This window comes from Lissotriton helveticus, chromosome 7 (genome assembly GCF_964261635.1).
Source record: "Lissotriton helveticus chromosome 7, aLisHel1.1, whole genome shotgun sequence".
Taxonomy (NCBI): Eukaryota; Metazoa; Chordata; class Amphibia; order Caudata; family Salamandridae; genus Lissotriton; species Lissotriton helveticus.
The window spans coordinates 746,289,647-746,304,953 of record NC_136068.1 but is presented as its reverse complement, the minus strand read 5'-3'; the positions used below and the strand labels follow the sequence as shown (position 1 = coordinate 746,304,953).

Below are 15,307 nucleotides of genomic sequence, written 5' to 3'. Positions count from 1 at the left end.
CAAATGATATAGCCCTCAGCAGCGGGATATAATGCTATATCAATAATGATTTTCCTGCCTGTTTTACAACAATACATTTAGCACAAGAAACGGCTTTTTTAAAATTATGAGTGACTGACTACAAGCCAGCTAATTATCAGAAAACATGCTTTGCGGGCTTTAGAGCATCTTCTGTGGAAATTTGTCTGGTATTTGTCATGGGACTGCTCTACCATGGCCAAAAGGAAAACAATAGGAACGCTATCCTGTGGTTATCCTGTGGATTTTTATACTTTCAAACAGACGCTCCACAATGTGAATAGAGGCTAACTGATAAACAAATTCAAGTTTTTATTGACGTTGCACACCCCAGCTGGCTAGTGACAAAGGGCATGTATCAGCTAAATTCACATGACAAAAAAAATATGTTTCTTAACGTTCTTACAGAACTAGTACTCTAAAATATTTACAGTTTGTTCTGTGGATGAATTGTTTTGGCCAATCTCCCTTAGAGTTGTCTATCCTTCCTCTCAAGGGCAGACCCCATAGTCCACCCAGATCAAAATGGCTGTAAAACCTCTGGTATTTTAGAATGGGTTGGGGCACCAAATGTGTTGGTTGGATAACATAATATTTCTGTAAAGGTGAATGAGTTACCTGCATCCAAACTGAGTGCTTTAAAGGACAAACCATATTTTGGTTTTGAAGACTTCTTACATAAACAGAACATAACGTGTATTTGAAAAGAGCGACTTCACCCAAGGGTATCTTTTCGCTGAATAACAGAAGTTTATTGTTTCCCAACTCAATAGTTCTCATTTTATCGAACTCAGGAGGATGAAAGGCTGAGTGGCCCCACCGGTGACCAGGAGGTCAATCACAGGCCCCTACAGTGGATGCATTAGTCCACTAAGCCACCAGACCCAGTAGACAATATGTAACTAAGAAAAGCCAAAGGTTCACACAAAAGATACATGAACGTATGATCTGATGGAGTGATTATATGGGGGTCCCATGGGTTACCAATGGCATCAGAACTCACCCAGAAATTTCTAGTTCAGATACATTTATCTGTGATATGTTATCACCACCACCATCCCCAAACATGTGCTATTCCCAGTTTCTTCACCAGTTATATTCATAACTCCACTCTCTTCTTCTACCAAAGGCATGTTTCAGACCTTAACTCCACTTCCCCCTTTACTTTTCAGAAGTCATTGTATTAGATGTGATTCTAAGAGGGGCCTTGCACGAACGCATTAGCCTTCCCTTGTTCTATAGGAGAATGCAAAAGTTATTCAAGGGAGAGCCGGAGAACATGAATAATCAAGACTTCATAGCACGTGCATATGAAGAAGGGACCTGCTCAATGACACAGGTAAAGTAGCAGCTTAAAGCTGGCTTCAATTTCATATCCGTCATAATATTTTCGGAACCAACCCCTTTTTCACTCGGGTCATTTGCAAGTGATCCTCACCCCCTCGGTCAGGGAAAATAGGTCAATCCTCATTGGCTCGTCGCCAGACTATCTTGTGCCTCTGCCCCCACAATAAAAGATCACTGCACCACTCTGACACTAGGTGCAGAAAGTAGTTTGCCAAGGGTGCTAGGTACCTACATTGTCCAAAGGGCAGCAGACCACACGTCCAGTTCCGACCAGACACACATTTCCAATTTATGACTTTGCATCATGATGTACTGTGGAATGCCACAAAGAGCACAACAACTGAAGGTCCTTAATTTACTCTGGTTCCATTTATTGAAAATTAGGAAGTCTGATATGAATTTTAGACGCATGAATTTTAGACTCCGACATACTAAAAAAAAAGAAAACATGTGCTTTCTACTTCAATTACAGCCTACATAGCACAACTCCGTAGAACCCTGGCCAAATCACAGCCTTATTTATGAACCTTGATTCTATTCATTCATTCATTCCTGTTAAGCATGATACACACTTTCCCGTGATAAGAGTATCATGGGGGGGTCGGTGGATCTCGTTTGACAGGAATGAATTAATCGAGTCAAGGTCCATAAATAAAGCAGTGATTTGGCCGTGGTTTGATTCAGCCGCGATGCACTCCAACTAGTTGTCAAACTCAAAGATTATTTTCAGTATTTATGTTGCCTTTAAAAGGACTGCTGTAACTCATTTATTGAACTGCTAATACTTGTGTTTCACCACAAACATGATGGCCACATGGTGCATAAATAACTAAGAAGTTTGCTTTAAAGAAGCACACCATTGATATACAACCACGCACCAGACTATTTTAGATAAGTTCACTGGCCTTTTTTACCCCAGTTTGGTCTACCGAGGATGTACACATTCAGTTCTATCTATGCATCCACCCAACGCTGACCTGATTAATGCATTCTTGTCTAATGCAAGCCTGATCATCATCACCCCACGCTGAATCCTTGGATCTTTACCCACTGCTAGTCTGTGTTCCATTAAAAAATCCAGTTATTCCCGCAAAATCCTGATCAGTCATGTGAATTACATACAGCGAAGATTGTACCATCTTCTGTTAAGTGCAAACCCTCATTCCTACTACTACACCATACATCTGAAGCATAAACAGTGGTGTAATCCCAATGTGATAAGTTCTTTGCTAGATCACTTTTCCCTTTGAACCCCTGACCAACCAGAGACACTTATGGAGCCTGGGTCTGTTCTATGCTGACCTCTGAAACCTCCAAGGAACGCTCTCTTTGTACACTGGCTCAGTCCATGCCACCCACTAAAGCTCTGGTTGACAACCATATTTAGAACTCCAGTCAACACGAGAGCTGGGATCACAGTCAAAACAACCCCTCTGAAACATCAACAAAGTAAATGTTACCCTTTGGCATCATGGTCAACATAACGGTCTTCAACTCCGATCCATCAATCACTTTGGGAGCCAAGTCCACAAAATTCCCCTGGAACTCCAGTATGTGACTGGCTTTGAAACCTCAACCTTGACCCAAGTACCATCTAATGGAGTTTATGTGGATGAAGTGATGGGACGTCTAGAGGTGCAATATCGAGGGGGTTGGCTCCGTCGTAGTAGTCAACTCTGTGCTGCAACAAGGATCCACAGGATGAGCATGGAGTGAATGAGCCCTAAAGGCTGATCTGTGGTAGCTGTAGGCTCATTACAGCTCTGGGGAGTCGGGATGCAGAGCGGTGTGATGCTGCATAGTTGGAGGATGTACAGAGATCTTTGGTCAATGAGCTGCAGACGGAGAGATTGCTTGGCCCACGGGCTCTGTGCTGAGTCGCAATAGGGGGTGATGAACACAAAGGTGAAACAGTAATCCAATTCTGGGAGCTGCCATAGAATGTGGCATGGGAAAGGCCTCCAGAGGAGAGACACTTTGTGGTTGCTGCGGGCAGGGAGTGGGAGAGATACAGGGAGTTCAGCACCTGGTCTGCAGATGGTGGGTCCTTCGCTAATGTGAAATGGGTCCAGCGTGATACTTTGTAGGCTGGGCCTTGTGTCGATCCCTCAGTGACTTTTTCCTTCCAGCAAGAAGAGTAGTTTGAGTGGCTTTGGACAGCAGTCTGTGCTTCAGAAAAGAAGGTTCTTAGCGCTATTTTGGAGATGTGAGAGCTTTCACTACAAACTCGTTGGGGTAGCAAAGCTAGTTCAGAGGTCAGAATGAGTGGACTGTGGAATGGGAAACCTCTAGTACCACAGAGTACCTCTCTCAGGGGTGGGGGAGGCTGGAGAGCCTGCTAGAGTGCAGGGGTGGAGGATGGAAATTTCTTTGTAGTCTCCACTCTTGAACTCATTATGGGGTACTGTATCCGGCTAGGGAATAGGATGGATGGGAAAAGAAGAGCTACAGGAGTCTGGCTAAATGTAGCAGAGATCATACGATGGGGGGTGATCATGGCGCCGGAGCAAAGGTCATCAATCCAGACATTTACATTGAGTTCTGTAGGGATGTGGCATTCATGTGAGGAGAGGAGGTCTGGAGTTATAGTCTAGCTCCAGTTACTGCAGACAGGATGAATGGTGATACCGCTAATATGGGCCTGTGTTGTGCAGTGGCTGGACCAAATTGAATTGGGCTCGATGTCCCATGGATTTCTGTGGGTGGAGAACTGCATTGCATTGGTCGCAGTTGGGTTGCATATTGGTGGTATGGCTCTGAATGGAATGTGACCTGGGAGGCTCAGTGGGGTAAGTGGTTGGTTGGTGGTGGGGAAGGTCTGTGAGAGGACCAGGTTAATAGGGTACACTGAGGCTAACACACATCAGCAGCAAGCAGGGTAAACAATTTTGTCAGTATATCTGGCTATGTAACTCACAGAGGTCTAATGCCGACTCCAAAAAACTGAAACCATACCTGTTTAAAGAACAGCCACATGGAATAAATATCGTTGCAATTAACTTGAACAGAAATCACATATGCAATAATATTGTTCTATGTAGTGTTCGATAACATAATTGTGCTGCTTTCAGGTGTCATCAATTATAGATGTTACTGTTCCCATCTGCTGCTCAGTTTATCTACCTTGGTAGAGTGGGGGACTGGGTTGAGCCTGCTGGGGTTCGATTTGGGGAGCAGTAGGTTGCACATGTCAGGCAGAATCAACTGACTGACTGGGCTGGTTGGTGCTGATCCGGGCTTCGTAGACCACTGGTCTACATGTTGGCCACCCCTGACCTACCACTACGTTACTTATATTGATGACCTAGGATGGGTTAAATATTTGAGTCCGCCATCTTTGATTCAGTCTGCAGGTAGCACACAGACCTCTGCAGGAAGCACTCCGCCAACTGAACTACTGTAATACAATGGTCATCCCATTTCACTTGGCGCCAACCTGATGTTAGGGTCCTTTACCGACCCACATCATTACTTCATTGTGATATTTAATTTACTATGCTCTTTATTTCCCCAGGGCTTATTCTAGAAAGAAGCTGAAAACCTATATCTCATCGCATCGAGCAACAATCTTCACATTGATTCTACATATGGCACTACCACATTGTACAGCTAAACTCATATCATGAACCTAAAATCGATTTTGTTTTAAATTTAAAGTCACAACTCTAATCCTCTTATCTATATCAGAGATCTAGATTTACAATAGTCTGCCTCACCAAGTCAGGCTTTGACAATTGATTATTCCAGGGCAGCCTGGCTGGGTGCAAACTTGATTGGCTATTGCTCCTTTCATCCAAGCCCATGGCGAATAGATGCTTAATTATTACGTATTCATACCGGGGTACGATGGTATCAGCCGCAACATGATGTTTTGTACTACATACTGGGGTTACTTCAAATCAAACATCGTACCCTCAGCGACCAAAACACTCCTAGTCTTTTGAAAGAGGCACAGGGAATGTCACTGACTGACTTGCCAATATAAGCAGCAGACCAGGAATAACAACTAAATTAATAATAGGTTGAAAGTGGTAAGACCAATCTCATTGGTGTCTTAGGCACTATCAGGTGAGGCCCCACCATTAACATCTGTAACATTCTGCTCTAGTTTTGGAGACAGTTTTAACTAGTGCTGCCAATATATGTAGTCCATGTGTGAATAAAACCAACTGTTTCCACACAAACGTGAACGTTCTGGACATCTCAGCGATAACTAGGTATACTCGGCCACCTTTCCTACTGCAGGAATTTAAGTAAACTGAGGCACATAAGATCAAGTAAGACCCCAAACCAGGCAATGTGAAAAGAGCATAAAAGTGCACCACTGTGTCAAGATCATCAAAAAGCAATCATTATTTAAACCAGCTATGTTCGCCCTACGGGACAGCACCTCATGCAGGATTTATAAGATAATATCTTATGCAGGAGGGAAACAGATGTGAGGAGGCACCATAAGAAAAAGACCCAAGATCTGACGCGAGGCAGTGAAGCCATGACACGTAGGCTTTGGATAGTCAGTGCGTACAAATCGAATCATCTACTTAAGAGAAGGTTGTGCTTTCTCGTAAAACACACATGCAGTTTGGCTCAAACTTCAAACAAGAGGCATAGCAGGGATTTAATTTACTGTTCTGTTTGTCACAGATTAACAACATCACATTCCCAGTGTTCCAACACATTGGTAGATGTGTTTGAGGTACTGTAATTGATGCGGAAGTAGTGCAATATGAAATGGAGGTATATCTGGTTCAAATGATGTATTTAAACCCAGCTCCCCAAGTTTGTCAACACAGTAAGCATTAGTGCAACGGAACCTCACAGCCATTTCTTGCTAACGTTAACGAATCAAGAGTCTTCATGTTACTTTAGAAACTTTCATCATGAGGACCGAAGCTAATCCTCAACCGAAGACGACTGGATACAATGCATTTGCATTTTAAAGAGTTTAGAAGAGATTCAAGGACAGTTCTTAATCTTCACAGACTTTTCATGGCCAAGAGGATACTGCATTGTAACAAGCAACAGTGTTTTTAATGTTTTGTTCAATGGCTAAACACAATAATTTGTTTAGATGAATTTAAAAAGAAAAGGTAAATTGGTTCAAAGAAATGGTGTTGCATTCACAAGAGAGAAAACTATGACAAACCATTCGGAAAAGTAAATGCTGAAGAATGATACAGAACCCACAGTTTGGGTATTACCAAATACAGAACACCTATGGTCGATTATTACAATCATGATGAATTTTGTTACCTCTGATTTTGTCCCTTTCTCTCTTGGAATTTGAAAGCTAGCATATCTCTGGTCCATTCCACTTTACTTTGGAGTTAAATCTCAAGCAAATTGAAATCTCTTCAGAGATAAACCTGTAATCTCGATATAGTTATTGCTAGTACTACTTTCACAGTGTACCACAATATTGCAAATTAAATGTACTATATTTTAGAGTTTTGGAAGAATGGTCCAGTCAGAGCAGAGTGCATTGTTAAAGGTAAAATTAACTAGGTAATTTGCTTGCATTCTTTTTTGCAGTTGTATATAGCACAAACTGGATCCAAATGTACTGGAGCGCTGTACATGAGCCCAGTTACATTACACAAGAACACTTTCATTTTTGTACGCACGGGGAAATTAAGTGATTTGGCCAGAATCGCAGGATGTTGAGCCAACATCGAGACTCAAATCTGGTTCCCATTTCCAAAGTCAGCAGCTCTGGCCGTTACACCATATTCTCTCCGCATTTCAATGTCTTACTATTTCCTAAGGCATGCAATTCAAACCCTTACTCGTACATCCCAATCTATATTCCAAAGGATTTTTTACACTGCAAAATGAAATCCACAAGTAGTTTCCTGCTTGAGGCCTATATTCAGGGCTACTACTCGGGGCTTATAGATCAGGTCTGCCATTTATATAGTGCCTGAGTTTGGAGTTATTTCGGTATTAATGAAAGAACATGGATGCAAATTACCTTTTTTTTTTATAAGTAAATGAGGAGAGTTATTGCATGGAGTCCTAAGACCATCCCTGAAGGTGATCTTCTGAGGGCTGCCCTTTTGCCTGTTAAACACATAAATGCACTTTTCTCACTAAGGTTATGTTACTTACGTTCATTACCGAATTAATCTCCGAAACTGCATCATCGTCTGTGGGGAACTGGTAAATCTGAACCCCGTTGCTGACCAATTCGCTCATTATTTTAATTTTAAACTTGTGTAATTCACTCTTGGAGATGGTATCTGCCTTGGCAATGATCGGGATTATATTCACCTGTTAAGAAAACATCAAGAAAATACAATTTTACTCATCATCCAGCAATAAAAGCTGTTAAACATTATACATTAAAGGAAATGAAAGCGAAAGTCTTAAACATACAAACTCAAGCAGATACGTACAGGTAGACACCTACATTCACACATGCATTTACATATATTGCGCTCTACTAACATATCATAGTTATGGTTACATGGCACTTTCAATAAGAAAGTGATAAACCATTCACCTATTAAGTCCCAATCATGTTTTGTTATTGTTCCAAGATGCATGGCGGACTCCATCTTGAAGTGCTAAATCAAAACGAAGGTAAAAAGTTGGGCTCTGGTGGTGGGACAAACACAAGAAGAGGAAGGGAAACTATCTGTTAAGAGGAAAGCTAAAGAGACTGACGAGAAAGCCAACCAATGATATTCTACACAATAGGTCTTTCGACAACGGACAGCTAAAAACTGTCTGTCGGCGAGACATAAATAATGATCAAGCCATATACACCAGGAAAAAAATGAAAAACTATCAAATTTATATTTGTGCACCAGCCCTTGACCAGGATACGAGTCATTTTTATCCTAAGTCAGAACATTTGCCTCAATTATTCACATAACTACACACAAACCGAATACATGTCGGAGCCCTTAAAAAAACCAAATCTCGACCCCTCATGTCTGGGAAATTATAGGCCCATTTCCTTGCTGCCAGGTATATCAAAACTTTTGGAGAAACAGATTAGTCACCATCTCACCATGTTCTTAACTCCTTCGAGCTCAGCTCGTCATGAGGCACAGTGGAGCTGTGTTCAGGACGAGCTGAGCTAGTCATAACCACTGCAGAACACCCGTGTGGGGATAATCCCCCTCCTGTGCGGGGCGTTCCATTGAGTGGGCGTAGTCGTGACGAGCTCAGCTAGTCATGAGCACAGCTCCACTGTGCAACATGACGAGCTGAGCTCACCACGAGCAGAGCGGTGCAGCGTGCGGCCCCCCTCTCCCCGCACTGCGGGGGAATTAGCCCCGTGGGGAAGGGGTTAAAATCTAAAAACCTTAATTTCACCCAAACTGGATTCAGCCCATTACATAGCACTGAGATGGCACTGTTAGCCATAACTGAAGACCTTAGACTTCTTGATCAGGGTGGTACAACTCTTGGATCTCAGCACAGCCTTCAACACATTGGACCACACAACACTTGAATAGAGGCTCGCCACGGTGGGATAGGTGACTGTGCGTTTCACTGGCTTAAATCCTTCCTCGAGGACAGAACTTTGCAGTTGCAGGACCAAGTATGTTTTTGTGACATCCTGTCCTTGAAATGTTGAGTACTTCAGTGTTCCACATAGAGTCCCACTCTGTTCAACATTTATCTGCGCCTGTGCGCAAAACTAGTCCAGTCTTTTGGCCTGTCTATAGATTTGTATGTGGACGATACAAAATTAGTTGCATCGATCACTCTAGAACAATAATCTAACCACAATCAACTTGCCCCCTGTCTTAAAGAGTTAGCCAATTAGATAGCCAAAAGCTCCTTCAAACTAAACCGGGATAAGGCGGAGCTCATCCTGTTAAGAAATAATGAGGCTACGAGATAGCCTTTCCCCTGGCCGGAATGCCTAGGAGCTGCCCCAACCCCAAAAAATAAAATATAAAGTCTAAGCATCTGGTTAGATGATAGGCTTACAATCGAAATACCAGGCAAACTCGCTAGCTGGAAAAGCTTTGGCATTTTCAGACTTCTGAGGAAAGTGCTACATCTTTTGCCCCCTCTGGTACAGACACTCAATATCCAGGCCTTGATTATCTCCGGACTTGATTACGGGAATTCCACATATTTAGGGTCCCCTTGCTATGTCAAGAAGAGGCTACAAATTATCCAAAATTCTGCAGCTCGTCTCCTCTTCAATATTCCAAGGTGCCAATCCACAAGGAGGCCCTTGGCTGACCTTCATTGGCTGCAAGGAGTTCAATTTAAATGCCTGTGAATCACCAACAGGGCTTTCCACAGGAAGGGGCCTCAAATTCTCTTCACCCTGGTTGAACCTTACCACCGAGTAGATCCCTAAGGTCAGCCTCTCGTAACAACGCCCAGTGTCTGTAGATCAGATGGGTTGGCCGCTCCTTAAACATTCTGGCATCTAGACTCTGGAACTCCTTGCCTCTAACACTGCTTCAGTCAGACTCTGAATTGACCTTCAGGAAGGCTCTAAAGACATGGCTTTTCTCGAATCTTCCTCTGCTAAGATCCTAGCTGGGCAGGCTCTGATCTGCTGGTTTTATTCAGCACTGGGAAGCCTCCAGGTAGCCATGCGCTATACCAGGGGTATTCAAACTGGGGGCCGGGCCCCCGAAGGGGTGCCAGGGCCTGGCCAAAAGAAGCATTATGCTGATAACAGGGCTGTTTTAAGCTGGAAAACATGAGCGGCAGTAAGACGCTCTGTAATGTGCCATCAGTAACAGGTTTCATTTACATCTTAGCTAGGAGTATGTGTCAAAAGGGAAGGGACTCCAAATATTCTTCAAAACACCCCCTACTTCTAATAATCACACTGTGGATACTTGTACACGTTAGTAAAGCCTGCCTGACCAGAATAGTATGTTTAGCAATCCTGTATTTGATTATATTTTGAAAATGATAACAGATCTTAACTGCAGCATTTAAATAAGTCTAGACGTATTTAAAATTGCCAATTTAAGAAAATAATTGTGACAAATTCTTTGGGGCCCGATTAATTTTTTTCACCTGGGTGGTCCAGCATTAAAAAGTTTTAAGACCACTGCGCTACACAAATCTACTAGATCAGATTAAATACCAACAATGACATGCAAGAATCTGTACTTATGCACCCCTCATTTCCAGCACACGCCCAATAAGAACACATTCAGAAACTTGTGCATATGAACCCTTCTTTGAATCTCAAAGATTACACATCTTTTGGGGACACTGTTGTACAAACTGCAATATCAGTCTGTAAGTTTAGTTAGTGTACAACAGGCAGAATTTAATAAATGTCACTGGTGCTCAACACAGACCTAATACGCCTCTGTACTATATTCAGACTGTGTACCTCATGGACAGAAAATACCCATCAGTAAACACCAGACACTTAATCAGGCGCAACACTACACAAATGTGCACAGAAAATACATTCATACATTCAGATAGAAGAGCTCCTTGGAGTGCTCTATAAAACTCTAGGTGCTCCGCAAAACAAAAAACAACAAAAAACATTAATTGGAAAAATATGTTAAAATGGAATGGTTACAGTAAACAATAATTTAAAATGTTAAAAAATGCAAAGTTCTAACATGTAAACAAGTTGCTAAATTTAGGTGACTATGAATCCTCAACTGACCGTGAATTAAATTAAACAAGCATTTGCAATGCAATAGGTCTCGCATTTGCAAGAGTTTAAGCTATTGGCATTGTAAATGACAATGCCTTTCATTTATGTTTAACCCCTTCCATGCGGCGCACATTCAGTGGACGTTGCGTGCACTACCTCGGTAGTGCTGCGCACGTCCACTGAACGTTCTGGCCCCGCCCGCGCAATAGAACGTTCCGCACCAGCGCGGAACGTTCGGTGCAGCGGAGGGGTTAAAAAACCAACACGTAAATAAAAGGCATTGCCATTTACAATGCCAATAGCTCAAACTCTCACAACTGCGAGACCTATTGCATTACAAATGCTTGTTTTTGCTAGGTGTGGGGAGATTAAGTGATTGGTCCAGGATGGTTGGGCCTCCCCACCGAGACTCGAACCAGGTTTCCTAGCTTCGAGGTCAGCCGCTCTAGACTTAAGGCCACATCTTCCCCCATCGAATGACTTGCAAGTTGCAAGTAGGGCTACAGATGGCACACAGCAAAATAACTACGTCACCAAGGAGCGTTTCCTAGGGAATGGATTAATTGTAAGGATAAGAGATGCAGAGATATGAGGAGTTGGCGTCCAGCTCAGGAAGACTCCAGTTCCTCGCCCACCCCCACCCCCTCCATCCCCCCTCTCAGGATCGCAGTTAAGACATCAACAAGTAAGTAGCGGGCTAAAACTTTTACGTTCCATCAACACTAATGGGAGCTTGGGGGGGTGGGGGTGGGGGGGTGTCCAGCTCGAAAGTGTTTAGAGTCATGCCAGGGCACACGGGGTAAACACAGCAGCAGTCTGTCGCTTGGGAAAATGCACGTTTGTAACTCTGACACTAACACCAAAAGATCTGAGCCCATATGATCACTGACTCATGACTTGACGTGGGTAAGGACAGGACACGTGTTTTTCACAAAGTAAAATGTCAAAGATGAGGATGGGGTACGGGTTTTGAAAACTATGAATACACACTGAATTCATCATTATTTTTCGGTTATCTAGGGAACTATGACTCTAATGTAACAGGTACGAACCACGATGTGCACATAGGACATATGTTTTTATTTCAGCTTTTTAGCTGTCTTTGTCCGGCATAAGCGGTAGGTACTACATTGGCGCAAACACTTTCCACTTTGCAGACAATTCTGTTTGCTTTGGCTTTCTTTGCCTAAATCAACAGCGTTATTATTAAGTGTGTAAGTTTTTGCCTTTGCTTGCTTATGTGCACAGAATATGTGTATACAGGGACTCCTTAGGAAGAGCCGCTGGGACGAGATGCAGTGGGACCACTATAGTAAAAGGACATTGAATACATATTGTTTGACGAAGCATCACACAAAAGCTGGAACAAATATGTAAACAAGCCATAGTTGCTGCTTGTTTATCTTATGCAACTAACAACTATTGAGAAAGCCAATAGTCCTGACTTGTTGTAGGTATGATGTTACTTGTTGTCTCACATCTCTGGATGCAATGACAGAAACAGCAAAATACAAGTCGGGCGCCACACTATGCTAAGCACAGGTTTTTAGCTTGCATGTTTTTAAGCCATGCCCTTAATTACATTAGCCACGCCCCTTTTGAGAGACCTTCCCAGCTTTTTCATCCCACTTAAAGCCCTGAGTTTAGGTGAGTCCATTTTGAGTACCAGCCACAAAACTAAGGCCACCCTTCTGCAGTCTCAACTCCTGCCTCATTACTGCTCCGCGGATTCATTGCAGGAGGGCTCTAAAAGGTTTCTTGTTTAGTTTGTTTCTCGTGCTTCGACTGTGCCCATCAGCTTAGACGTCAGCAGGGTTTTCTGGCTCTGTTAAATTTGTGGTGTGTATTATTAAATCATAAATTCAAGGTTTATAAAAGACGGTGTTATACAGTGGAGTGAACTGCTCTTGAAACGCATACGGATATTGCGGTCCATTATGTGTGATGCCAACAAAATGGGTCTAGCATGACTGCAGCAAATGCAAAAAAGACTTTCAGCGTTGATTTCAGTTCCAAATGTGAGTGAAGAGCTGGATTTTAAGGGCAGATCGAGTCTTGTTTGACAGAGCGTGAAGCTGGTACCCGTTCGGGTGGAAATGCTGAATGGAAACGCGAGGTTTCTTGCATGCTTTGTTTATCCTGAAGAGGGAGTCAGAGTAGGCACATCCTATATTTCTTATCGGATATATGTTCTTTTTCGTGACCCATCCGTGCTCCCGCCTTCTCGGCTCTGTGTAATTGCTAGAGGGCCCGCACCTCCCTGGATCCTTTTTACGCGCTCAGGTACCTTGAGATCCAGCCAGGAATGCGGCTGTGGAAGCCACGATGTTTACTTTGAGCGGGCGAAATCGGAGAAACGTAGGTTCGTGCTTGTAAAATAGCTAAAGAGAGGGCACTGCATTAAGCATTTCTTTAAAAACAAGCGTTCGCGATCGGTATTGTAAACAAGCGGGCGGGGAGGGAAATAAAGCGCGCGGCACAATAGCTCCTCGTGCACACACGCTTACGTACTGAGCATGCGTGCTGCCAACCTTGCCTGGGACATGGGCGAGGATGGAGCGCGCGGCAGTGTCCGGGGCTCCTGTGAGCTGAGGGAGCCACGCATGTTGCAGCCCGCCTGAAGGAGCGCACCCCGCAGATTGAAGTCCCACGGAACCCCACCCCGCCCGATAAGTAAGGCATGCTGTATGTGTGGAGTGCGCGTGACTATTTAAAAAAATGCAATTGCAGCAGGCTGACTTGCCTCAGAAGTGGGACAGGAGACGTGCACACCGCATGGGTCTACGTGCGGGTGCACCTGCTCAAATCGCCAATCGCTCTGCGCGTGCCCATCTCCTGTCCCACTTCCGAGGCAAGTCCACAGCAATAGAGCTCGCTCGTGATAGCGCTTCGCGCTGTGTACGTCCTAGTAGACATCAGATCACACAAAACACTACAGTAAACATAACAGAAAATAAAACGATCATGCAAAAACAGACGAATTCAACCACTGGGGACTGACTAAATGCATTCATAATGAAAATTCTTACAAATACAAGTACAAACTCAATTAACTATAAAAAGCCTGAAGCAGAACTTTTCAAGACATAAGACACACATCGAAACTTTACTTAAATACACAAACACAACTTTCTAACATGACATAATAGTAACAAAAACTGCATAGTATCTGACAATATCTTAAGACACCACATATGATGAAAAGTGAAAAAAATATATAGATATGGGTAATTGTGGAGCGATGTAGGTCACAGTCGACCACACGACTGGCTCTCTTACAGACCCATCAGCCCTTGAAATAGTACTGTCTTGTTGAGATTATAAACGAGACAGCCAGCGACTACATTGGTGACCCTGGTCCTACCGGATTTCAAATTTCGGTTTCCATACTTAACCAACTTGAATAATTCTGAGGAAAAACTTAACTTGTCTGGACCCCATTCTTTATAGTCGTTTAGAAATGCAAGGTCTTATAAATGACCTAAATGCTTGTATTAAGCCGTATTAATTAATTACTGTATTTTATAATAATCTCTATAAGTGACCGTTTACTTCTAACAAGAAAAAAAAAACGATGCCTCTAAACGACCATAAACGCGAAAGAGGTGATGAAAGGGAGAGCATTGCACCTTCAAGGGTTGGCGCAGCAAAGAAAAGTGTAAAACAAATCCCTAAATATTCCATAATGAACGCAGCAAAAAAACGCACACATCCTGTTTCCGCATGCACTGGATGAAATGTCCCACAACATGACTGTCTGTGAAGGAAGCACAACTTTGCTAGACTGTTCCCCTTGCCTACCAGACACCCGGTGTTCATGGGGAAGAATATGAAAAAACACACTTCCTCTTTCCCGCCTGTCTGCAGGCCCCTGACTTTCTGACACCAGGGGTGAGCAACCGTTCATATTTGTTTAATGCATACATGTGGCTGCATTCACTTCATGAAGTTAGTTGAGAGGAACTTTATGGCCTCTTGTGTTTACTCTTTTGTTGGAGAGGCAAGCATACTATTTTTTCGGGTTTATTTTTTGTGCTTTCATAATGACAACTAATACGCCTTTTCACACTTTATTTTACATATGCCGACTGAATTAACAATTGCAATGGGTTTTAGTTATACCAGATTTCTCTGTAAACCTCCATTTTAAACACAATGGATGTCATCTCCATCACTCACTCCTGCTTTCCCACGTGTGCTCCGCAGCACAAAATCAACCTGAGGTCATATATATTTATTTATTTTCATTGCGGTGCGGGTGTAAGATTGCAACAAGTATCTATTACAGTTTATGTTTTTATACTTTTTATATAGCGCTGTTTCTCCTCTGAG

General features: G+C 43.0%; 1 protein-coding gene across 4 annotated transcripts in view; it reads right to left on the bottom strand.

Annotated features, from left to right (window-relative positions):
* Positions 1-15,307, bottom strand: part of SEPTIN8 (septin 8) — a 377,700-nt gene that overhangs the window by 74,115 nt on the left and 288,278 nt on the right. For 2 of the 4 annotated variants that reach the window (XM_078653090.1, XM_078653091.1), the window contains exon 5: positions 7,474-7,635. In XM_078653090.1, coding sequence (XP_078509216.1) covers positions 7,474-7,635 — 162 coding nt within the window. The remainder of the gene's footprint in view (positions 1-7,473; positions 7,636-15,307) is intronic. The other 2 variants (XM_078653093.1, XM_078653092.1) reach the window with 1 other exon arrangement.